The sequence below is a fragment of the Dama dama genome, chromosome 22 (assembly GCF_033118175.1).
Source record: "Dama dama isolate Ldn47 chromosome 22, ASM3311817v1, whole genome shotgun sequence".
Taxonomy (NCBI): Eukaryota; Metazoa; Chordata; class Mammalia; order Artiodactyla; family Cervidae; genus Dama; species Dama dama.
Genome location: NC_083702.1, coordinates 412,823 through 437,750, shown reverse-complemented (window position 1 = coordinate 437,750; position 24,928 = coordinate 412,823). Strand labels below are relative to the sequence as shown.

Below are 24,928 nucleotides of genomic sequence, written 5' to 3'. Positions count from 1 at the left end.
GAAGAAGAAAATTCAAGTCAGAAGGAAAGTGAGTGAAGGGTGGGTTGACATGTGACTCCACAAGCAACCACACAGACTGGAGGTGAGAACAATGTGGACACAGGCCTGAGGCTAAAGCTGAACTCCCGTTAGTGCAGGGAAGGGCGGGGCAGTTTTACTTTAGGCTGTGTTAATCTCACATGTTACAAATTTAAGTGTATTTATGAAAATGATAGAATGTTTAACTCCAAAAACAAAGGGAGTTGAGGGAAAGAGGAGTAAAGATAACATGATCAATCAGAGGAATAGCCCAAAGGGAGAAAAAAGCAGCTAGACAAAAAAACAAAACAATACTGACTGACAACCAGAGTGAGAGGCGAAAATCAGGTAAAGCATTTCAGTACTCGCAACAAAACACCATCAGAGACTAATTTAAAAACGGCTACACAGACTATTTACCAGAAGCACACCTAACAATATAAAATGTAGAAAGAATAAAAGAAGAATGAGGGGAAAAGATATACGAAGTCAATACTCACAAAATAGTGCTATGCCTAGACTAAACATTGAAAAAAATTAAGGCAAAAAGCATCATTAAGAATAAATAAGGTACCATATAATGATACAAGGAATAATTTATCAGAAAGCTATAATAATTCTAAATCTGTTAGCATTAAAAATAAAGCCTGAAAAGACATATAAATCCCAAATTGGCAAAATTTCATGGAGAGGCTGCTAAAGTGGAATTTTATCCCACTTCTTTTAGTAACTTATAAATCAAGCAAAGGGAACATTAGAAAAGACAGAATATTTGAATAACACAATTAACAAACTTGATACAATGGAGGTATGATCTTATGCGTGTGTGTACATTGTTGGATATATATATATGTGTATATATATATGTGTGTGTGTGTATATATATATATACACACACACACACACATATCTCCTTGTATCCAATAATTCCTATTGAACCACATACATGGCAACCAGAAAGTCTTTATTAAATCAATATTATTCAAATATACTCAAATGTATTTATATTTGTATTTTTTATATTTATTTTTTACAAATAAATTATATTTGTATTTGTACTCAAATATACTCAAAGATCAGTATTATGCAGATCATCTTCTCTGACCATAACAAAATAATAAAGAAATCAGTAGCTAAGGGCGAGTCCTTCCTCAAAAATAAATAAATAAATACAAAGAAAGAAACCTTAAAGAAGCTTAAAGTAAGCATACTTTTCAGGAATCCCTAAAGCAAACAATACAATGGATATCAGAAAATCAACAAGGTGAAATTAAAAATACTACTTATTAAGACTTAATGGGGGACTTCCCTGGTGGTCCTTTGGCCAAGACCCCGAGTTCCCAATGTAGGGGCCTGGGTTCAATCCCTTCAGGGAGCTAGATTCCACATGCCACAACTAAGACCCAACTTAATGGACATAACTAAAGTGGAACTTGAAAATGTATAACCTTAAACACTCATTGTCAGAGAAAAGAAAGACTAAAAATTGAATTCAGTACCCAGCTGAAGAAATTAGAAAAAGGATCCTAACAACAATCAAAGCAGTAGAAAGAATTAAACAGAAGAAAACAAAATAAAAATAGATTAGCAGAATGAAAAGTTGATTCTTTAGAAAAAGATTTGTATTCCTAGAAAAATAAAACTTAACATATCAGTCTTAGGATGAAATTGAACCTAAAAACACTGATAGATGTTAAATAACTAGAAGCAAACAAAACAAAACAAAACCCTACCCAGAAAAATTGCACCAGGCCTAGACAGTCAGAATACTCAGGTATTCTGCCCCTACAAGCTGCTCTGAGTTTGGAGAGGGTCTGCCCTGAACAGAGAAAGTTGGGTGTGAACAGTTTGTAGATGAAACTTCAGCAAATGTCCACTGAGCATGGACTTAAGCCTGGGGCCTTGGACATAGCACTGAACCAAATCAGGAAAGCTTCCTCCCCATGGGGAGCTTGCATCCTGGGGGGAAAGACAGGTCCTAGACAATAAGCAACAAGTGATTTCAGGGCAGGCAGACACCAGGGTGCTGTGGAGGAAAGAGCAGAGTCGGGGCAGAGGAATAGTACAGGCGGGAGAGCGGGGCCCCGGGGGAGGGTCAGACAGCAGGACGCCCCCTGCCCCCCACCCCACCCCGTCATGGAAACCAGGGCGTGAGGCTCGGCAGGAGACACAGCAGGCCTGCGGGGTTTGCAGTAAGAGGGGGGCTGTGGGCCAGGCCTCTGTAGGCTGACTTCGAGAGGGAGGGAAAGGCTGGGATGTGGGTGAGGAAGTGGCCCAGGAGTGTGAAAGGAGGGCGTGGTGCGGGAGGGGGATGCAGCCTCACCAGGAAGGGCCGCCAGGATGCTGCAGGTGGGGGTGCTCTGCTGGCTGCGGGGCGGGGGGTGCTTAGGACCTTGAGGGCGCGGGCACAATCGGCCTCTGCAGTGGCTGGGGGGCCTGGGGGGCCACGGAGTGGTGGGCAGTATTCCACCGGAGAGGTCTGACCCTGTGCCAGGCACGTTCCGGATGCTTTGCCCACAGGAGCTTCCACAGGCCCTGGGCTTTCGAACCTGTGTTGGGAGGAAGTGGGGATGGGAGAACCATGGGTCTTTCTGGAATCTTAGCCCTGATGGAAGGGCCGTGGGGTCTGGGGACTCCTTGCCTTCAAGGACTAAGACAGGAGGGCAGAGAGGCAGGGCTGGGCTAGGAGGTGCTGAGGAGCCTGGTGTCTTTTATTCTCAACAAAATAGCCTGTCCCTGGGCTTCCTGCTCCATCAACCCATCAGGCTGCAGGGCCAGGAGGACATTCTGTGGGAAAGGTGCTTCTGGGGGTTGGGATTTTTGCCGTTTGCCAGAGCGGTGGTGGGTTGCGGAGTGGTGCCAGCTTGAAATTTGTTCATCATGTGCCCATTCTTTGGGCTGGGTGCTCCGTAGACCTGGCCCTGGCAGGGCAGGCCCAGTTGAGCCTGGAGACCAGGGTGTTGGTTGCTTCTCAGACGTGAGGTTTTCTCCTGAGAGCGCAGCATTCATGGTGCTGGGTGTACCAAGTACAGTGGGCCCCTGGGGAGGCTGAAGGGGTCCCCATGAGGTCGTCTCTGTGGACAGGTGGGTGTCTGGCCACTCAGGTCAAGGGCAGGGTTGTAGGGAGAGCCCAGAGGCCTGGGGCTGCTCTGAGGCTGGTTGTGGGGAGATGCAGCCTCCTTCTTCAGTCCCATCACGACTTGGGGACTCTGGTGAATGTGGCCACGGCCACACAGCTGCCACAGCAGGAGGGGGTAGGGACACGGGGAGGGGCAGCTCTGGGTGACTCAGGGAGGGGAGACCAGGGGCAGGAAGACGGTGGAGACAGCGGGGCCAGGAAGCGCTCGTTTCCTCTCTCCAGGGCTGGGCCACATGCTTCCCAAGGTGCTTCCTGCAGATAAGTGGGCTTCCGACAGCCCCTTCCTGCTTCCCCACTTCCCCTACCCCTCCCATCCGCCCCAGCCTCTGGGGACCCTCAGCTCCCTCACTCAGGCCAGGCCCGTGGCCTTGGGAAGAGCCTGAACATCCTGGGGTCACACTCAGGCAGGGAGGGTCCGCCCAGGCCTGGGAAGAAAGCGGGAGCAGACTGCAGACAGCGCTGGACACAGTGGGGTCAGTGGAGTCCTGGGAGGCAGAGATTTTTCCTGGAGGGGTGGTGGCTGGGGAGGGAGAGAGCCCGGTTTCCCTCAGGGGTCAGGGCTGGTCCTGGGGAAGTGGGTCTCGCTCTGGGGTGACCAGAGGCTGTTCCAGGGGCAGAAGCGGGTACTGTGGGGCTCTTTGGGGTGGGGGCTGTTCTCCAACGGGGTGTCAAGAACTGGTCTGTGTGGGGGTAGGGTGCTTCCAGGATGTCAGGGAAGGGTAGGGAGGTTTTCTGTGTGTGTGTTGGGGGGGGTGGGGGGTGGTGGTGGTGGTGGTGCGGTTCATTCAAGTTTATTCCTGGGAGGCTCAGGGGATCCAGGGCTGCTCTTGGAGAAGGTGGGTGAGGCTGGGGTATTTTCTACCAGGACCAGAAGGTGTTCCCAAGCTGGGTTCTGTGAAGGTTAGCAAGTGTGTCTTGTGAGAAGGGGAGCGGCCATGGGGGTCAGGGCCTGTTCTTTGGGGAGGAGTCCAGCACGGTGGGGGTGCTTTGTGGGAGTCAGAAGCTGTTTCTCGGGAAATCAGGGCTATTTCAACGTGAAGGGACTGCTCCGTGCTTTTTAAGAACCTTGAGGGCTCGGGTTTCCCAGCTCTGGGGTAGTTCTGTGAGGCTGAGGAGTATTGGGGAGGGGGGGCAGCTAGCGTGCTCCAATGGGGCGGTGGTGCCTGAGCTAGTTTCTTTATTGCGCTCCCCTCTTCTCCGCCTACTCATCACCCCCTCCCGCGTTGCCACGACAACGCGTAAAACTAAAATTCACTTCCCGGTTGCAGGTGGAGACTAGTAGCGCCCCCTCCCCTAAGCCCTTCCTCTTAGGTCGCGCCCCCATCCTGCTGTCGCTAAGGTGACCGGGAGGGGGTGACAGGCGTCGGAGCTAGGCGAACCAGGGGACCTGGGGAGGGGGCTGGAGGAGGGGCGGGCCTGAGAGTCCGGAGCGAACTCCCCAAACTCGGCTAGGGATGCGGGAGCCGTGAGCCGCGCTGAACACAGTTCGGCGAGGTCCTAAGGGTTAAGTTGGAGGGTTAAATGGTTCTGACTGTGGGAGAGACCCCGGGGCTCTGAGGTCCCTACCGTCCCACCCCCAGGATTGGGACCGGATTGGTCCCTGTCATCCCCGGGTCTTGAGTAGCGTGGGGAGAGGGGGTCGGTAGAGTGGGGAGAAGCTGCCACCCCCGGAAATTAATTCTCCAGTTTCTCTCTCCCCTTCCTGCCCTGCCTGTGGTCCCAGTGCCCAAAGCGGCCCCCATCCCAGCTCCAAGACCCCCTCCTCGCCGCATCTTCCCCGGTGGTCCACGGATGCTCTTCCGCAGCCGAAGGGCGGCGCGGTCCTCGCTGCTCAGCCACTCCCCCCACACCGAGGCCTAGGAGTCCCCACACCCCCAGCACAGCCCCCAGGGTCCCCACCCTGCTGTGCGGCCCTCGCCTTTCGCACGGACCCCACTCCCCACCCCGGGACCCCAGACAGTCCCCTTCGCCCTCGCCGGCCCTGAGCGTTCCGGCCCCCGCCTCCGGCTCAGCCCCCGGCCACCCCCGCTTCCCTCCCGGCTCAGGCCCCCTCCCCCCGCCGCCCCCGCCCCCGGGGAAGGCAGGCGCCGAGCGGAGCCGGGGCCGATGCAGCTGAGCCGCGCCGCCGCCGCCGCCGCCGCCGCCGCCGCCCCTGCGGAGCCCTCGGAGCCGCTGTCCCCGGCGCCGGCCCCGGCCCCGGCTCCCCCCGGCCCCCTCCCGCGCAGCGCGGCCGACGGGGCTCCGGTGGGGGGCCGGGGGGGGCCGGGGCGCGGCGAGGAGCCCCGGGGCGCCCAGCTCCCGGCCGCTAGCGGCCCCGGCCCGGGCGCGGGGATGGACGGCCCCGGGGCCAGCGCTGTGATCGTGCGCGTCGGCATCCCAGACCTGCAGCAGACGGTGAGCCTCGCCGCCCGGGTCCCGGCGGCACCCTCGCCCCGCTCTCGCGGCCCCCCCACCCGCGCGCCGCGAGCTGTGCGCGGGAGACCCCGGCCCCGGCCACTCGCCCCTCCCCCGCCGCCTCCGCCCGGACCCTCCCCGCGGCTGGGCGGGGGCGGGGCCCGGGGAAGCACCGCCCCCGGGGCGAGGCCTCGCAAGCGGGGCGCAGAGGCGGGGGTCCGCGGCCTCCGCTCCCGCGCCGGGACTCGGGCGGCGCCCGGGGCCTCCGTGCCACGCGCTGGCCGGGCGGCCCGATCAGCTCACGACCGCGCTCCGCTGCAGAAGTGCCTGCGCCTGGACCCGGCCGCGCCCGTTTGGGCCGCCAAGCAGCGCGTGCTCTGCGCCCTCAACCACAGCCTCCAGGACGCGCTCAACTACGGGCTCTTCCAGCCGCCCTCTCGGGGCCGCGCCGGCAAGTTCCTGGACGAGGAGAGGCTTCTGCAGGAATACCCGCCCAACCTAGACACGCCCCTGCCCTACCTGGAGGTGAGCAGCAGCCGGGGACGGGCAGAGCCCCGGGCTCCAGAGGGTGCGGCAGCGAGGGGCACGGACGCGCGGAGTCAGTGTATGCGGGGCGAGTGAGGAGTGAGCCGCGTGCAGGCGCGCGGTTAGCAGCACGTGCGACGGGGTGTGAGCGGGCGTGACTGCCCAGAGCGCCGCGTGGAGTACGCCCGCCGCGGGCTGTGTGCACATCTGTGTCTTGTCTTCCTGCCACCGCCCGTGCAGTTTTCCTAAGGACAGTCTAAGTCTTCGTCTTTGCTCACCTGTTCATGATGTGAAAGCCGTTGAGCACCCTGTGAGCAAGGGGGCCAGATTCAGTTTGGAGGTGGGGGTGGCAAGTGCAGTGGGCTTTGGAACAAGCGTTATGGTCTCTGAGCTCAGCTGACTGGGCCTCCCTGGTGGCACAGGAAGGTAGGCACAGTTCTGTCCAGAGAGGGGTGTCTAGGAAGGTAGGCCTGGAACCTGGTCTTGGAACAGTACTGAGGTTTCCAGGGAATCCTGGGGGTGGGGGTGAGATAGGAAGGGCGCAGCAGGCAGAGGGACTGCTGGGCGTGCAGCACACCTGTCCTCGGTGCAGGTCGTGTCCATGGTGTGTGCATGGGCTGGTGAGGCCGGCCGGCAGGAGCTTTGTTGTGGGGGCGATGAGCAGTGGGGCCCTGGCCACACAGCAGTGGGCAGGACTCCATTCTGTGCCTGCTTTCACTTACTCAGTCCAGGTGGGTGCCTTTTTCTGCCTTGTCTTTACCTGAGCAGTTTCGATACAAGAGGCGAGTTTATGCCCAGAACCTCATTGATGATAAGCAGTTTGCAAAGCTTCACACAAAGGTAAGGAGGCAGCCACAGCGAGGGGACTCCAAGGTGACCTTCTGCACTCCCTCCATTCCCCTCCCCGCCATGGCCAATGCTCCCCTAGCTCAGCCTTAGCTGGATTTTGTGATGTCAAAAATGTCCTTGAAAAATTCCCTTCTTGAGGCCTTCCCAGAACGGCCACTCCAGCTTGGTTGGGCTGGCCAGCTTTGGCTCAGGCTGCTTTCTCCTGTCATCAGGGACCCAGCGTGGGTGTTGGGGGCGGCTAGAGGGCCGGATGCAGACTCTGGGCACCATGACTTTGGGGTGGTTGGTCTGGTGATGGGTTCCACTCAGGTCAGACTCTCACTGACCCCTCTGGTGGGTCCCTGGCTAAGGGGTGGAGTGCTGTAGGGCACAGTGTCTTTGTGGGGGCTATGTGAGCGGATGTGGTTGTTGAGGGGAGCTGGGTTGGGGTGGGGAGAACAGGGCATCCGGGACTTAGTGGTCATCCAGTGCTAGGCACTTGAAATTAGGCATCTTGTTATTTTTTTTTTCTGGGACAGACTATTATTAACCCATTTCATAGATGAAGATACTGAGTCGCAGAGAATTTAAGTGACTTGCTTACAGCTCTGCATCCAGTGATGTTGGGATTGAACCCAGATCTTCTGACTCTGAGCCCCTAGGCATACCTGTGGGGTCTTTACTCCTGGGTACTGTTGCTAGGAGGGTCTGACCCCACATGCTCTTTGGGGGGCACCTTCCTGCCTTTTCTGAATGTAGGAGGGGCAGGGTGGGTACCCTGGCCCTTTCCATAGGCAGACTCCCTGAGTTCCCACCCCAGGCTCCTGTGGGCCAGTGGACATTTGCTTGCTGGACACTTCATTGACAGTCTCTGGGGCCTAAGAGAGGGATCTATGCACTCACCCCTGTGCCCCAGTGACCCCCTTGTGACCCTGGAGTCTCCGTGCCAGACTCCTCTGCTGCCTTGGTTCTGTGGCTAGGCAGAGACTCCCTCGCTGGTCTTGGTATAACCCATCACCTGGATTCCTCCCATAGTTACCTCTCCTCCAAAGCTGACCTCAGTGACCTGCAGGGCACCAATGACTCTTGACCTTCAGTGAGTCTCACTTGTTTTTAGGATGAGTTTCAACTCCGTGCCACAGTCCTGTGTTTCTGCCTGCCTGGCCTCTGACCGCCCCCCAGCACCACATTAGGCCTCCCCCCGCCCCCCTCCCCCCCACCCCCACACTGGTGGGGCCAAGGTCTTTCCTCTCAGCTTTGAACATCCTTCCTCCTGTCTCATTGTCCTAACCCGCCAGAGGGTGCCCCCTCGCGTGGAGCTGTCCCCACGGCACCTTGTCCTATTTCTGATGCGTTTTGTTTCTAGAGGGCCTGGGTACCTGGGACCTCAGACCAGGGTACCTTGCCTGCTGCAGGCAGCACTGTAGCACCAGCGGGAGCTTAGTGAGGTTTTGCTGAGTGAATTGATGCATAACTGGGTGAGTGAAGGAAAAGCAGTCAGAGTCACGTCACAGGAGGGGACACCTGGCAGGAGAAGAGGGCCCTGGAGCTGGAATCTGTCGTGGGGTGAGCACGTGAGAAAGATGCACTGGAGAAGGAGCAGGCTACCTGGGGAGCGGAGGTGCAGGCTGCCCCGGGCTGGCTCCTGCCCATGTGGCTTCAGGCTTTTCCAGGCTGGACAGGTTGGGGCATCAGGGCCAGGAAGAGAAGCCAGGGCAGAGGCTGAAGCTGAGGGAGGGAACTCACTTAGCTGGGCTTGGGGGCGAGGAAGGATCTGGAGCAGCATGCGGATCCAGTGGAGCTGGGATTGAGGCCACAGTGGGAGTGCAAGGTTAGGGTAATACGGGAAAGGGAGAAGGTCATGGTGGAGGCTGACGGGTCAGACTGAGGGGTGTGGTAGTTCCCTGGGGGACGTGGGTGATGGTCAGATGATGGTCGTCAAGTGTGGGCTGATCAGGATGGCTGGCTCTTCCAGGCGAACCTGAAGAAGTTTATGGAATACGTCCAGCTGCACAGCACAGACAAGGTGGCCCGCCTGCTGGACAAGGGGCTGGACCCCAATTTCCACGATCCTGACTCAGGAGGTGAGAAGCAGATCAGGGAGGGGCATGGTCTAGGAATGGCCAGGACTGTGACCTCCGCCTGTCCCTTGCACCTAGAGTGTCCGCTGAGCCTTGCCGCCCAGTTGGACGACGCCACCGACCTGCTGAAGGTGCTGAGGAACGGCGGCGCTCACCTGGACTTCCGCACGCGAGACGGGCTCACGGCCGTGCACTGTGCCACGCGCCAGCGGAACGCGGCTGCCTTGACGGTCAGTGCAGGCCCAGGCCTCGCTGGAGCGTCGTGTGACTCCGGCGTGGAAAGAGGCTGGCCTGGCATGAATACTGAGGTTCTTGCCCTCAGACCCTGCTGGACCTGGGCGCCTCACCGGACTACAAGGACAGCCGCGGTCTGACGCCCTTGTACCACAGCGCCCTGGGCGGGGGGGATGCCCTCTGCTGCGAGCTGCTCCTGCACGACCATGCTCAGCTGGGGACCACCGACGAGAACGGCTGGCAGGAAGTCCACCAGGTAGGCGGGGGCACGGGGGCAGGGCCCCAGGCTCGGCCTGGGGGTCTGGGCTGTGTCCAGGGCCCAGCAGTAACCTCCCCTCCCCCAGGCCTGCCGCTTCGGGCACGTGCAGCACCTGGAGCACCTGCTGTTCTACGGAGCTGACATGGGGGCTCAGAATGCCTCTGGGAACACAGCCCTGCACATCTGCGCCCTCTACAACCAGGTCGGTCTGCACGCTTGCACACGTGTGTGCACACAGGTGACGCTGTACAGTGACTACGTGTGTGTGCGTGTCTGACTTTTGTATCACACCACAGTTGCGTGTTCTGCCTCTTGCAGCGAGCTGTGGCCTTGCAGGTTTATGTGTGCCTATCGTTTCCCTGAACACATGTGTCACACATGGGTGTTCTGAACAACCACATGTGCATTGTATGCATGTGGACCCTCTGTGCTAGCTAGGACCTACACACTTACACCTGACCTGCCCTCCCTATGCTACACGTGTGTGTGTTGAACACATAGCCCTGGGCCCTGTGTGTGCATGTGTTGTCACCCAGCTATGACCCCTCCTCCAATCTTCCCGCAGGAGAGCTGTGCCCGTGTCCTGCTTTTCCGCGGAGCCAACAAGGACGTCCGCAATTACAACAGCCAGACAGCCTTCCAGGTACGTGAATGCAGGAGCGTGGGGCTCCCCGGGGCACGTCGCTCCATCTCTGTGTGGCTTGGTCTTTCTGGACCTTGGTCTATTCCCTATAAAGCAGTGAGGGAGCTCTGGGCCCAGGGTCGTCCCAGGGTGAGGTGGGGGAAGGGGGTGAGCCAGGGCAGTGCCCGGCTCTTATGAGGGGTGCTCACTGAGGATGGCTCCCTTGGTCCCCCTTCCAGGGAGAAGAGAGGAGGGTCAGAGGGCTCTGGGGCTAGGGGAGAACAGGTGTGGGCTGTGCCTGTCCATTCAGGGGCCTTCACAGGTCACGTGGGGAGACCAAGTGTGTGGAGGGGCCATTCCGAGAATGGGCAGGGTGGCCAGTGTGTTCCAGCTTTAGCTCTGAGAGTCTTGTGTCCCAGGAGACCCCTCAGTCCCACACAGACTGGGGTGGTGGGTGAGACAGGGGCCAAGGTCTGAGCCTGGGGCCCCCAACTGAGGACGGCCCTGCTCGGGCATTCAGGGAGCCCCCAGGGCTGAGGGGAGGTGAGTCTGTGCTGCTGAGCCTCCCTCCTCCACCCCGCCCCCCCCCCCACCCAGGTGGCCATCATAGCGGGGAACTTTGAGCTCGCGGAGGTCATCAAGACCCACAAAGATTCGGACGTTGGTGAGTTCTGCCCACTGAGGGCCCTGCCGATGTGGATTTGTGGGGTTTGTCGGGGCCCACTAGGGCAAGAGTGAGTGGGGTTGTTACAGGGGAGCCCCTAACCTGGAGCCTTTTCCTCCTATTCTCCCAGTGCAACTGGGAGTGGTCCCAGTGGTCCCAGTAGTGGGCTCTGCAGGCATAGGGAATGTGCTGAGGGGAGGGCCTGTGCAGGTGGACAGAGTCAGGTTAGGGTCACGGTTAGGTGAAGGCTGTGGATCGCGGTTAGAGTCAGGTCAGCATTAAGGGTATGGTCGTAATTGTTCAGTTCAGTCGCTCAGTCGTGTCTGACTCTTTGCGACCCCATGGACTGCAGCACGCCAGGCCTCCCTGTCCGTCACCAACTCCCGGAGTTTACCCAAACTCATGTCCATGGAGTCGGTGATGCCATCCAACCATCTCATCCTCTGTCGTCCCCTTCTCCTCCTGCCTTCAGTCATAATTGTTACCACTGTGGATTTAGGGATCAACTTAGGTTGGAAGCAGGAGCAGAGTTAGGTCAAGGTTTGTTTTCCTGTGAGGTCGTGTGAAGGGCCAGCAGGGGACATGTGGCAGTGTAGCTCCACCGCAGACGCTCAGCATTTCACTTCAGCTGGAAACGTAAAACAGTTTAAGTGGCCCATAGCCAGCTTCCTTGCATGACAAGACCACCTGTATGCGTGTGTGAAGACATCAAAATGAAGTGGTAGGGATGCGTGTGGGGAAGGGGGCAGCCATCTCAGGCAAGGGGCTCTGAGCTCTCGGCAGCCAGTGCTTCGGGGGGGCCCAGCACGTGCTGCAGAGGGAACCCAGGAGCTGCTGTCTAGTCTGAACCTCAGGCCTCAGGGGCCACCCTCTCCCAGGGCAGTGTTGGCTGTGGGTCTGCCCAGGAACCTGTCCTGCAAATCCTGAGCCTCCCCTCCCCATGTGCAGTGGCTGGGGGTGGGCCTCTCCTCCTGAAAAGAGTATTTTCTGGCCAGAGGCTGCCCCTTCCAGCCACCTGGCCACTGAGCGAGCCCTGTCTCTGCTCCCTCTGTCCTGGGCAGACAAGGCTTTCTCCCCACAGCTCTCCTGGGAACAGACTCCCAGGCTTCCCTCTCTGTTGGGACTGCAGTATCTGATGCCTCCATTTTTACAAAGTTTAAAGTGACAGTGGACAGCAAAGGGCTAAGGCTGGTCCCAGGGTCTGAGTCCTTGTTGGTTCTAATGTGAGGTTATGGTAGGCTACGGTTAGGATAAGGTCAAGTTCATGTTTAAGGAATCTTCGTATATAGTCTCCCCTGAACAGACCTGCCGGCAGTGAGGCTTGGTTGTGAGCCCCTTGTTTCCAAGCAGGGTCAGGGGTCTGCGACAGTGGGCAGACCCTGTACCCTCTAGCAGTAGCAGATGATGCATGTTGAGCACGTAATTGAGCCAATGAAATGGTGCTGGCTTGCGGTCCAGGTTCTGCTTGGGAGAGAACTGTGGTGAAGCCTGAGGTCTGAACTGGGGTAAGAGGCAGAGCAGGGGCTCCAGTTATGGTCTGGTTGGGGCTACTGCTTGTTTTGGAGGAGGTCGTCAGCCTGGGACAAGCTTGGTTTCTGGATGTGTGGGGCTCTATCTTCTGCTTGTGATGTCACCTTGGGAAAGTGGCTTGGGACTTCTGTGCCTCAGTTTCCTTAGGTAAAATAAAGTCTTTTGTGGTTCTTTACTCCTTCTCTCACTGACCTTATGCAGTATTGGATTCCATGGGTCTGGACTAGGTAGCCTTGGTCCAGCTGGTTGGATGGAGGGTAGGGGCTTGTCTGTGGTCCAGGCTGAGTCAGGAAGGCCTCAGCTGCCCCTCATCTTTGGACAGAGATGCCGGGGCTCCTGGGGTCACCATTATCAGCTTCTGTCTGGCTGATCCAGGGTGCGCTTACCTGGCTGGGGTCAGGCATTTGTGGCTGAGCTGAGAGGTCACATCGTTTAGTCCCATTGTTGGCATCAGTTCTGCTGGCCATGCACCCTTACCTGCTCAGAAGTCACACATACACTCAGATGACACAGCCAGATGTGCCTGAGTTACAGGGGAGTATATTCTGAGCATTTATGATAACCCTCTCAACAAGCCCCCAGTGAGTGATTGCTGTTAGTCCATTTTTACAGAGGAGGAAACCCCAGGCACAGAGGGATTAATAGCAGAGCCTGTCTTCAGACCAGAGCGACCCAGAGAGCTACCCTTGCTCCCCCACTCCCTCGGCACACGCCCCCTCCGGGAGTCAGTGGTCACGTCTCACCTCAGCTTGGGGACCCAGGTGGGACCTGTGCACAGAGGAGGAGCAGCAGGGAGGCTCTGCCCAGCCATCCTTCCGTTTCCTCCGGCACGAAGCCACCTGGAGGGATCTTGTAGGCTGAGCCCTGTCGTCACTCTTCAGGGGACAGGCCACCTGGAAGCCTCTTGGCAGCCCCCCTGCCACCCCTGGACTGACCCGCAGGAAGGAGGGACCCTGCCTGGGAGCAGCCACCGCTGCCTCTGTGTCCTCAGGCCCTCCGCCCATCTCTTGTGGACACTCTGAAGCACACTTCTCACTGACTTGTCCCAGAGTGCTTTTGAAGAGTGCCCTAGGAAAGTGCTTCTCACTTTGTAGTGTACATTTGAGTCACCCAGGGATCTAGTTAAATGTAGATTCTGACTCAGAGGGTCTGGGTGGAGCCTGAGATTTCCTAAGGAGCTGGAGGTGAGGCTGCTGGTCTGCATACCGGAGTCTAGAACAGGGCTTGGCAAACAATGCCCCCAGGCCAAATCCAGCCTTCTGTCTGTCGTTTATTTTAATTGAGGCTTTAAAATCAAAGATTTAAATTTCAGTTAAAATCAGATTCATGTAACAAAAAATTAACTATTTTAAATTGAATAATTTAGTGGTATTTAAGACATTCACAACCAACTCTATTGAATTCCATAACATTTTCATCATCGCAAATGGAAACTGTATATATTAAGCAATTATTCCACATTCCGCTCTCCCTCAGCCGCTGTCAACCATTAACATACTTTCTGTCTATATAGATTTACCTATTCTGGATATTTCATGTAAGTGGAATGATGCTTGGTATTTGGCTTCCTTCAACAAACTGAAGCATGTTTTCCAACTTAATCCATATTGCAGGATGTATCACTACTTCATTACTTTTTATGGCTGAATAATACTCCACTGTTTGTATCTGTGACATTTTGTTTATCCATTCATCCTTTGGTAGACATTTATGTGGTTTCCACCCATTGGCTATTGTGAATATTGCTGTATGGACATGTGTGAAATGTATTTGTTTGAATACTATTTTCAGTTATTTTGGGGACATACTTAGAGTAGAATTGCTGTGTCATATGATAATTCTATGTTTAATTTTTCAAGGAACTGCTAAATTGTTTTTCACCATTTTACATTCCCACCAGAAATGCATGATAGTTCCAAATTCTTCAAAGCCTCACCAATACTTGTTATTACCTTAAAAAAAAATTATAGCCATTCTAGGCCAAGTGAAGAGGTATCTCATTGAGGTTTTGATTTGCATTTTCTTAACAGCTATTGATGCATCTTTTCATGTGCTTATTGGATGTTTGTATATCTTCTTTGGAGAAATGTCAAGTTCTTTGATCATTTTTAAATTGCTCATAGAATACATTAGAAAGTGTTCCTTCCTCTTCTATTTTTTTGAGAAGAATTTCAGAAGGATTTTGCTAATTCCTCTTTAAATGTTTGGAAGAATTCATTAGTGATGCCATCTGATGCTGGACTTTTCTTTGTTGGGAGATTTGTGATTACTGATCCAATCTCCTTGCTTTTTATAGGTCTGTTTAGATTTTCTATTTCTTCTTGTGTCAGTTTTGGTAATTTGCATTTTCCTAAAAACTTGTCCATCTTATCTAGTTTATCTAATTTGTTGGCATACAATTATTCATAGTATTCTCTTATATTCCTTTTTAATTGTGTAACATCAGGTAGTAACACTTCAGTTTTCATTCCTGTTTTCATTTATTTGTGTCCTCTTCTCTAATGTTTTTCCTTAGTCTAGTTAAAGGTTTGTCAATTTTATTGATATTTTTTAAGGAACAAATTTTGGTGTCATTGATTCCCTGTGTATTTCTAATCTCTATTTTGTTTATCTCATGTAGTCTTTACTATTTCCTTCCTTTGGGTTTGGTCTGCTTCTCTTTTTCTAGTTCTTTAAATAGGTTCCTCCCCCTCCCTTTTTTTTGAGACTTCCCTTTTTAATGTAGGTGTTACAGCTATAAATTTCCCTTTTAGTACCGCTTTTGCTGCATCTCATAAGTTTTGGTATGTTCTATTTTTGTTTTCATTTTCTCAAAATGTTTTCAATTTTCCTTATGATTTCTATTTTGACATATTGGTTGTTTAAGAGTGTTTAAGTTTTCACATATTTGGGAATTTTCCAGGTTTTTTCCCCCTGCTATTTATTTTGAGCTTCATTCCATTGTCTCTGCAGAATATACTTTTGTATAATTTCAGTCTTTTTAAATTTATTGAGACTTTTTTGGTGACCTCACAAATGATCTATCCTGGAGAATGTTTCACGTGCACTTGAGAATAATGTGTATTCTGCGTTTGTTTTGTGGAGTGTCCTGTGTATGTCTGTTAGGTCTAACTGGTTCAAGTCTTCTATATTCTTACTGATCTTCTCTCTAGATGCTCTATCCATTACTGAAAACAGGGTGTTGAAGTTTTAAATATTATTGTAGAACTGTCTATTTCTCCAAATATATCAATGTTTGTTTCTATATATTTTGATGCTTTGTTGTTTGTTATATATATGTTAATAATTGTTAATCTAGTTGACAAATTGACACTTTTATCAAATATAATGTCCTCTGTCTCTCTTAATACTTTTTAAGTCTATTTTGTTTGATATTAATGTAGCTACGTAGATCTCTTTTGGTTACTATTTACATGAAATATTTTCTTTTATCCTTTTATTTTAAGCCTACTTGTGTCTTTGGATCTAAGGTGACTCTTTTGTAAAAGCATATAGTTGGATCATGTTTTAATCACCATCTGCTATTTAAATAAAGTTTTATTGGAACTCAGCCACACCCATTTGCTCGTATATATTATTTGAGACTGTTTTCACACTGCAGTGGCTGGGCTGAGTCCTTACAACAGAAACTGAATGGCTTGCAAAGTCTGAAATGTTTACTATCTTATTCTTTACAGATGTTTGCCAACCCCTGGTCTAGAATATCTCTTTTACAGTTTCTCTGGTGATAGTCAACTGCAAATAGTTCCATACAGTGGTAGTCTGGTGAGATTTGTCACGTGTGGCCGGTTTTTTGTCTCTCTGGAAGCCTGTGAGATGGGCAGTTCCAAGAGCAGATCTAAGCAGTCCCGAGACCTCATCTGTCTGACAGGAAGGGCAGACTTTTACCTCTGAAGCTAGAGTTAGAGGCAGCTCGGTCTGTGACCCTGTCCTCTCCCGCCCATCCCAGCTTCAGCCATAGGGTGATCAACTGACCTGTTTTGCCTGAGACTGAGGCAGTCCCTGGGACAGAGGATTTTCCTTTTGAAATCTGGAAATACCAGGCAAAACAGGACAAGTTGTTTCCCTAATCTGGCCGCCCAGAGTCTCACCTGTTCCCCCTCCCCCCCACCCCAGTGCCATTCAGGGAAACCCCCAGCTACGCGAAGCGGCGGCGGCTGGCCGGCCCGAGCGCCCTGGCCTCGCCTCGGCCCCTGCAGCGCTCAGCCAGTGACATCAACCTGAAGGGCGAGGTGCAGCCGGCAGCTTCTCCTGGACCTTCACTGCGAAGCCTCCCCCACCAGCTGCTGCTCCAGCGACTGCAGGAGGAGAAAGACCGGGACCGGGATGGGGACCAGCAGAATGACGGCAGCCCTGCCACAGGCAGGGGCAGCCAGAGCAAGATCAGGTAGGAGGAGGCGGGCCTGACCCAGGAAGAGCCAGCACGGGGCGGGCGAGTGGCAGGGACAGGCCTGCTGGTGTGGCTCTGCAGGGTTGAGCTGAGGTTTGGGTGGGGGCCTCCCCGGGTGGGAAAGGGAAAACGGTGAGGTCCCCTGGCCTGGGGCAGGCTCCCCCACACTGAGCTCTGGAGTCAGACTTGTGCTGAGGGCAGTGGACAGCTGCGGGAGGATGCTGGGAGGAGAGGGTCTGGCCAGACCTATGGTTTAGAAAGGTTCGTGCCATGCCAGGGAGGAGGACGAGGGCTGGGATGAGGCAGGGCTGGGTGAGCTGTGCTAAGAGGTTAGGGGCTGGCGCGTCCTCTCCATGAGGGCTCCAAATCCATAGGTGGACCCCAACCCTGTTCCCAAAGGAGAGTCTTGGTGTTTTCCCAACCCCTCTGGCCCTGTATAACCACAGGTCTCCATGGTTCTTCTCTTTACCCTTCACCGTGAGTGCTGGGATGCTGAGAACCAAGGACTTGTCATTCCCAGAACTTATAACAAAAAGCCTGGGCAGGAGCCCCACTAGACTCTTGGGCTGGAGCCCCACTAGACTCTTGGGCTGGAACCCTACTGAGCCGAGCAGTGGGAGTGAAAGGTGGTTACTGGCTCTGCAGACAGACGGTCGGAGTCCAGTGCACTCCTTGCATCCACTGCCTGTGTGGCCTTGGGCACATTAGCCAGCCACTCTGTGCCTGGGTTTCTCATCATTTAGGCATGACTGGTCCTACCCAAAACATTTCCTTTGGGAAGACTTCTGGAGCCTGGCAGTGAAGGCTCCCTACTTGGACCCCTGGCCCACAGCACAAGCCAGCATTGCTGATGAAGGCCTCTCTCCTCCCCACACCTTCAAGGCAGGAGCTGTCTCTCTTGTTTCCTGCAGTTGCTCCTGAGCCAGTCACATACAAGGTGCTCCAGAGACATGTTGAATGGAAGAGTTACATAAATAGCACTTTGTTTTCACAATGACAGCTGGGCTGAACAGTATAGTGTGTATCATCTCACTTAACCTTGACCGTGTATGAGGCTGTGCTCTATTTTACAGATGAGGGTCCTAACACTCAGGTGGGGTAAATGACTTGGCCAAGGCCACACAGCTAGGAAGCAGCTTAACTTGCCCCCAGGTAGACCTCATTCCCAAACTTGCTAAGTGTGAGCATTCAGCAGAGGGCTTGGGTTGCAACAGGAGCTTATAAAAGCCACTTCTTCCTCTGCTGTTGTCCCTGCTCATACAGTCTTGACCTGTGATGTCTTCTCTGTCTTTCTGTGTCCCTACCCAGACTGCAAGGCTATTTGCCCTGCCCCGAATCACTTCAATTCTCCCCCCAAATTTTGCATAGCCCTGTGGCTAAAAGAACAAACTGCTATGTTTCACTTCCGCAGAGGCTACTCCTGAGTTGGAGCTGTGTGGAAGCTCTGCTTTCATTTGGTTTTTGTATATTCACTCATCCTTTTAGCAAACACAAACTAAGACTTGCTCTGGGTGGGGCTCCAGCTCACTGCTCTGTGGGGAGAATAGAATTTTTATTACTCTCTTTTTCAACAAACATTTAGTAGGTGCCTAGGGTGCCAACTCGGAGAAGGCAATGGCAACCCACTCCAGGGTTCTTGCCTGGAGAATCCCAGGGATGGGGGAGCCTCGTGGGCTGCCGTCTATGGGGTTGCACAGAGTCTATGGGGTTGCACAGAGTCGGAAGCGACTGGAGCGACTTAGCAGCAGCAGCAGCAGCAGGGTGCCAGCTGTGGTGGGGGCTAATAGCAGGGAGTTCTAAAAGTCTCAGGACAGGGACAGCTGGGGCCCAGGGCTCAGAAGCAGTTAAGTGGGGAGTGATCCAGGTAAGGGAGCCTCCCAGTGAGCGGCCAGGAGGGGGCTGAGGAAGTTTGGCGCACTCTGGAGGGAGAGGGCCTCAGTGGGAGATCACCTTTGGTTGCAGGAGAGGAAGTGTCTTGAGTTGGAGCTGCTGTCGGTGGGGGTGGCATAGAGGTGGGGGGAGGTGGCGCCCCCTCTTGGCAAAGCCTGGCCTGAAATATCAGAGTCCCCACCCGCATCACAGAGCAGGGCAGAGAAGGCTGTGTTCGAAGCTGAGGGGTAACTTCACAGTTGGCCAGAGGAGCAGGACTGGGATAGTTGAGGTGCTGGGAACGGCCAGGGCAGAGAAAGGAAGGCACCAACGTATTACTGAAGTGCAGCTAATTCTCGCCTCCGAGAGCCTGGCTATTGGCGAAGACTGTGGACGTGGTCCGCCCAGGTGCTAGGGAGACGGTGCAGGCCTCTGAGTAGGCAAAGGCTGAGGACTGAGGCCTCGGGCTTGGTGCCCAGGCGGTCAGCGTGGAGAGGGCATGAGCATCCGAGGCGGATGTCCGGGAGGAGAGGACCCAGGTCCAGAGGGGGATTCGGGCGCCCAGCATACGCGGCGGTCACAGTGTGAGGTGGCCAAGGCCCTAACTGGAGGCGGGGGTGGGGGGCTGGGGCAGGGGGCGCGGACCCGCCGGGGGAGCCCCTCCTGGAGGCTAGGCGAACCCTGAACCGTTTCTGAGACGCTCTTCTCCAGTCCGAAGCCCTTTCGGACTTCCTCTCCTGGCCGGCCTCGCCTCCCGGTTTCCCGGCGCTCCTCCGTCGGACCGACCCCTCCCCAGCCTTCTCCTCCGCGCACAGTAGTCCTCCTCGGCCCGGTGGCCTCTCCCGTGTCCGGGCCGCGGCGACCGGGCCGCAGGGGGAGAGGAGGGAGCCCGGCCCGCCGCCCGCAGAGGGAGGAGCCGGGCCGCGGAGGAGGCGGGGCGCGCGGAGCGGCCGCGGCATGGAGCGAGCCCGGCGCGCCCGGGAGCGCAGCCCCGCGGCCCCGGAGCCCTGAGCGGGCGCGGCTCGTGCGCTGGCGGGAGCGGGCCGGGCGCGGCGGCGCGGCCCATGGAGCGGCCCCGGGCCGGGCCCCCGGCGGGCGGGCGGGCGGCGGCGGGCGGCGGGCGGCGGGCGCTGCGGCGGCGGCTGCGGTGAGGCCGGCGGCGGGGCCGGGCCGCGCGCCATGGAGGCCCCGGGCGCCGGCTTCGCGTGCCCGCTGCCCCCCGGCATCGCGTCCGTCACCTACGTGTTCGTCTACAGCCCGAGCGGGCCCGGCGGCCCGGGCGGCCCCGGCCCCGCGCCCGGCCCCGGCCCGGCGCCCCCCGCGCCCCCCGCGCCGCCGCCCCGGGGCCCGAAGCGGAAACTTTACAGCGCAGTCCCCGGCCGCAAGTTCATCGCCGTGAAGGCGCACAGCCCGCAGGGCGAGGGCGAGATCCCGCTGCACCGCGGCGAGGCCGTGAAGGGTGAGGGGGCGCGGGGGGCGGGGTCGCGGGGGGCGCGGCGCCGGGCCTCCTGGGGTTCGCGGGCGCCACTCTGGGCGCCCGCCCCGCTTCTCGGCGACCGTGGAGGGTCTGTCATCAGGGGTGTCCCTGGGAACTCTGAGCCGCCGCGGTCATTATGGGATGTCTGTGCCACTGGGGATCCCTTGTGTCACTGTGAAGGGAGGGCTGTTTGTCTTTCCGGGGCTTCTGTCATGTGGGTTTCTCTCCATCCTCTGTCATCTTGGGCTCCCCAAAATGTCACCACAGGGGCGCCTCTTCTCATGGGGGTGTTTCTGTGTCGTTCTGGGGGCTGGTGGTGTTGGGGTTCTCATGTTCGTAGGACCCTATCCTGTTACAGAGCTTCCTTGAATTATGGGGTTCCTGTGTCACTTCTGGGACTTGCTTCATTGGAAACGCTTGTGATGTGTGGAATTCTCTGCCATTCTAAGGGGTATCTCTGACAGTCATGTGGGTGCCTGTAATGAGGGGATCCTGTGCTGTGACAAGCTCCTCCCATTACGGGGTCTCCGTTATCACTGGGGTCCTCCCCTCATGAGTGCCCTCTGTCCAGGGAGCCTGAGGGAGAAGCAGTTGTGTTGGTCAGCTCTCCATGGTCCATCATGGGGCCCAATCTCCTGGCCACAGCACAGTGACCCTCAGCTCTTGGCAGTGACCCCTGGGATAGGTACCAGAGCAAGGATGAGAACTGGTTCAAAAGCAGGGAGGAGAGCGGGCAGAAGCAGGACTGTGGCCCCTGCCTCTGCCTCCTGTCCCCCCTCGAGTGTGTCCATCTGTGCATCTCTTTGTCCCTCACATGCCCATCCTGTGCTGTGCCCATCTGTTCTTTTCTCTCTTCCGTGTGGATCCCAAAATTTTCCCAGGGAAAAAGCCAGGCGGATGAAAGGAGGGAAGGGAAGAGAGAGAGAGGTGAAGGTTGGGTGGTGATAGTGGAGATGGTGGTCGGGGGCGGAGGGCGGCCAGGTGGGCTCTGGCTGCGCCCCTCTGCCCTGACAGCCTGTCTGGCTTCTGTCCCCCCAGTGCTCAGCATTGGGGAGGGCGGTTTTTGGGAGGGGACCGTGAAAGGCCGCACGGGCTGGTTCCCGGCTGACTGCGTGGAGGAGGTGCAGATGAGACAGTATGACACCCGGCACGGTGAGTGACCCCTGCTTCCCCTGGATGGCTCCTGAGGGTACCTCTTCTTCCAGCTTCCCATTGCTCTTGCTTGGAGGCACATCCACTTTATATTCACAGAGAAAAGACTAGAACAAATTCAAACACACAGAAGTAGATGCAAACTCATGTACATGACAGACATGCCACATACCCCACACTTACCAACACACACGTGTACATCTGGACCCTGGACAGCTGTGGAGACACTTGTGACATGCCCACAGAATGCACTCGTGTGAATGTGCACCAGTCTGGGATCCCCCATGTGGCTCTCATGACCACAATCCTCCCTAGACAAGGTTCTTCCATCAACGCTGGATACTTGGAGTGTGTGACTGCTGTGTGGCTGGCAAGCAAGTAAAGAGGTCAGTGTGAGAAAAGAGGCGTCATTCCAAAGTGGACAGATTGTCCAAGTGGGCAGTGCAGGGAGGCCTGGGCCAGCCAAGAGGAAACGAGGCCAGCTGGGCCCAGAGGGGCTGTCATGGGTGCCCTGGGGCCAGGATGGTCTAAAGGCAGCAGGTGGGGGATGACTGCATCCTTAGCCGGCAGGGAGGATGTGGGGGCAAGGGCCGTGGCTCCTGGGGCTGGTCAGCAGCCTCCATGTGACCTGGCTGGTCACCTGTACCTCCAGGAAGGAGCCCTCTGGGTGCTGGGATCTGAGGTGGTCCTGCCAGTAGAGAGGAGAGACTGGTCCTTTCAAACCTCAGCCAGAGCTGACTGCAAGCCCTGGAGGCTGCTCAACCCATAGGTATTTCTGGCCCCAAGAGCTAGTGGGACAAGGGAGTCCCCTCCTGAGTGGTGGCTCGTGGTGGTCACTAATGGTGTGTCTGGACCCAGGGTGCACACATCTATCTTTCTGCACACGAGGGGCTCAGACCCAGTGTTGCCATGCTTCCTTATCCTGACTTGAGAATTTCCCCAGGGCAGCCCACCCCATGTGGCCTGGGCCTCTGCCCTGGGTGGAACGTGGCCGCTGATCCACTCCTGGGCGGGATCCTTTACTGTCATCCTTGGCTGCTCACCACCTTGCCCTGCTGGCTCTCCTTGTGGCTAGGAGCCTGGAAGGGACATGACCCCTTCTAGTCTGCCCAGGTGGGCAGGTGGGGTGGTGTGTTGAGGTGGAAAATGATTTCAGCAGTTTGGGCGCTGGTGCCAACTGGATAGGAGAGGGGGGAGGAAGCCTCCAGACCTGCCTAGGGAGGAGCCCTCTGCTCCCCCATAAGGTGGGGAATGAAGGTTCTGGTTTGAGAGCTGTGTGGGTCCAGGAGCAGCTGGAGCTGAGTCTAAAGCTGGGGAGGAAGGGAGAGAGGTCTGGACTGGACTCAGAATTTGAGAACAGCTAGCGTTTCTTAGGTGCTCGGCATGTGCTGGATGCTGTGTTGGGAGCTGGGATCACGGGCTGGCTCTGCGCCGAGTGAGGAGCAGGTGTGCGCCCCGCTCCAGCAGGCATGTCGTGTGGCTATGATGGCGTGAGCCCAGGGAGGTTCCCTGATTTGGCTGAAGGAGTCAGAGAGGGCTTTCAAGCAGAGGGGTTGTTTGAACTGAGCCTTGAAGGGTGGCTGGGGCCCACCGGGTGGTCAGCCGACGGGGTGAGGCAGAGCCTGTGGGCCAGAGTGTGGCCAGCCGCATCTGCACGCGCTGGCACCCAGTGTGCTCCGAGCAGCGTCAGGAGGCCTGGCTTGGTTTTTCGCTCTTTTACATTTAAGAAATCACTGACTCGTCCCAGCAGGCCTGGGAGGTGGGGACAGTTGTTGTTAGTCTATCTCTAAGAGGATGGGTTCCACAGTCCGAGGAGCAGAGTCTTGTTTGCAGGGTAGGCAGCGGGCTGCCGGGTCTGTGCTGTAACCGCCACACTTGACGGGCTCTGGTGTGAGTAAACCTGGACGGGGCAGGGGTGGGGCTGGAGTCAGGGGTCCTGGGACCAGGAGCATTAGTTCGTGGCGGTGTCACAGGAGGAGGAGTCTGGGGGAGGGGGTTGCTGTCCTGATTGTGCCGTTCATTTAGGGTTAGGTGATGGTCCAGGCAGGACAAAGCAAGGAAGTGGAGCCGGGGAGGGCAGGGCTGGGCCAGGCTCATGGAGAAGGGAGAGGACACAGAATAACCTGCTGAGGGGGCTCTAGGCCTCTGGGCAATCATGGGGCCCCTGGAGGAGGGCTGGGGCTCTGGGCTTTGCAATCTGAACATATCAGAAGGTACTGGGTAGGTGGGAGCGTTTCTTAGGTTGGCAGGGAGACAGGCCTGCCAGGCTGCCTGCTGGTGGGTGGGAATCACCTCTGTCCTCATCTGCAGGCCTGGCCCAGCTGCTCTGGACAGAGTCTCTGGTCTGGGACCCAAGGGCTGAGTTCTGCCAGAGGTGAGAGGGCGGCCCAGGAACACAAACCTGCTTCCAACAGGCCCAGATCCAAAGAAGGATCTGTTTCTGAGACTGGAGCAGGGACTTAGAGGCCAAGGAGAGGACACTGCCAACACGTGTGGGCCAGGCGACACCCATGGTCAGCAGAGCATGGCTCCCACGGTGCCCATCTGGGTGAAGGGAGCAGGTGCAGGCAGGGAGGGTGAGCTGGTGGGGTAGGGTGGGGCGGCCCTGGGTGTTCTGGAGGCTGGTGTGGGACATCGCTGGTTCCTCCCTCCTCCCCCCTTTCCTTCCAGTACTTGGGAGACCATGCTCTGTGTTTTCATTTTAGCTGGCTTTTACGTGTCTGATTAATAAAACTGGAAAATGAGTTTGTGTTATGTAATAAATATACTGTGTTTGGTCAATAAATATAAAAATAGGAGGCCAGTGATCTGCAGAGGTTCTATTTTTTGGGGGGTGGGGGCGGTTCTTCTGCAGGCAGGCACTGTGAGCATTTCTAGAGTTGGGTCAGTGTGGAGAACGGTGTGGTGGAGGGGAGAGTGGTCTGGGCCCTACCAGAGCCGGGCGAGGCCTGGGGACAGCAGGGTGGTGGGAGCAGGCGTGCTGCAGAGGGGAGAGAGACTAGAGCACTTGGGAGGGTGCCAGTGAGATAAAACCACAGGCCGTCAGACCGGAGGGGGCTTCCAAGGGGAATCTTCCTGCTCTGTGAGGAGAGGGCCAAAAGGGACTGTCAATGTGCAGAGAATCACACAAGTTAGCGGAAGGGTGCTGAAATCCAGATCTGTGCTTTCCCCAACATCTGTGGGTTCTGAAATCCAGATCAGTGCTTTTCCCGACATCTGTGGGTTCTGAAATCCAGATCAGTGCTTTTCCCGATGTCTGTCTTCTGACGGTAATGGGAGCGCTTCTTCCTCTCCAGCCACTGCTCCTTCTGTCCTTTGACTCACCCACCCATCCTGTCGTCCACCTACTCATCCAGCAACCCCCCAGCAAGCCCCCACCCCGCTCTCTCTCCCTCCATCCACTTATATATGCATTTACCGTTTGACCCATCCTTCTGTCTGTCCCTTGTTCCGTCCAGCCATCCACCAGCCAGCCAGTCAGTTGTCTACCGCTTTGCCCTCCCAGTTAGCACTCAGAACACCTGTCATGCACCGGGTGCCACGCTTGGTGCTAGGACCACAGAGAGAAACGTGGCATAGTTCTTGCCTGCAGGGAGCTCACAGTCAGTGGAGGAGACCAGCTGTCAGAACCATAGGTTCCCTCTCGGCTCTCCTTCCCCACTGCTGTCTCTTATTCCTCTGCCCCAGCCACCCAGGCTGCTCACTGTTCCCTGAAAGCCCCGAGCTGGCACCTGCCATGTGACTCT

The 24,928-nt window shown here is 55.9% G+C and overlaps 1 protein-coding gene across 3 annotated transcripts in view; it reads left to right on the top strand.

Annotated features, from left to right (window-relative positions):
• The first annotated feature begins 5,263 nt into the window (after positions 1 to 5,263).
• SHANK3 (SH3 and multiple ankyrin repeat domains 3) overlaps positions 5,264 to 24,928 on the top strand; it is a 49,911-nt gene continuing 30,246 nt past the window's right edge. For all 3 annotated transcript variants that reach the window (XM_061124215.1, XM_061124213.1, XM_061124216.1), the window contains exons 1-12: positions 5,264 to 5,551; positions 5,873 to 6,076; positions 6,845 to 6,916; positions 8,880 to 8,988; positions 9,064 to 9,215; positions 9,308 to 9,475; positions 9,564 to 9,680; positions 10,044 to 10,121; positions 10,698 to 10,764; positions 16,411 to 16,681; positions 19,810 to 20,012; positions 21,069 to 21,182. In XM_061124215.1, the coding sequence (XP_060980198.1) occupies positions 5,264 to 5,551; positions 5,873 to 6,076; positions 6,845 to 6,916; positions 8,880 to 8,988; positions 9,064 to 9,215; positions 9,308 to 9,475; positions 9,564 to 9,680; positions 10,044 to 10,121; positions 10,698 to 10,764; positions 16,411 to 16,681; positions 19,810 to 20,012; positions 21,069 to 21,182 (1,843 nt within the window). The remainder of the gene's footprint in view (positions 5,552 to 5,872; positions 6,077 to 6,844; positions 6,917 to 8,879; positions 8,989 to 9,063; positions 9,216 to 9,307; positions 9,476 to 9,563; positions 9,681 to 10,043; positions 10,122 to 10,697; positions 10,765 to 16,410; positions 16,682 to 19,809; positions 20,013 to 21,068; positions 21,183 to 24,928) is intronic.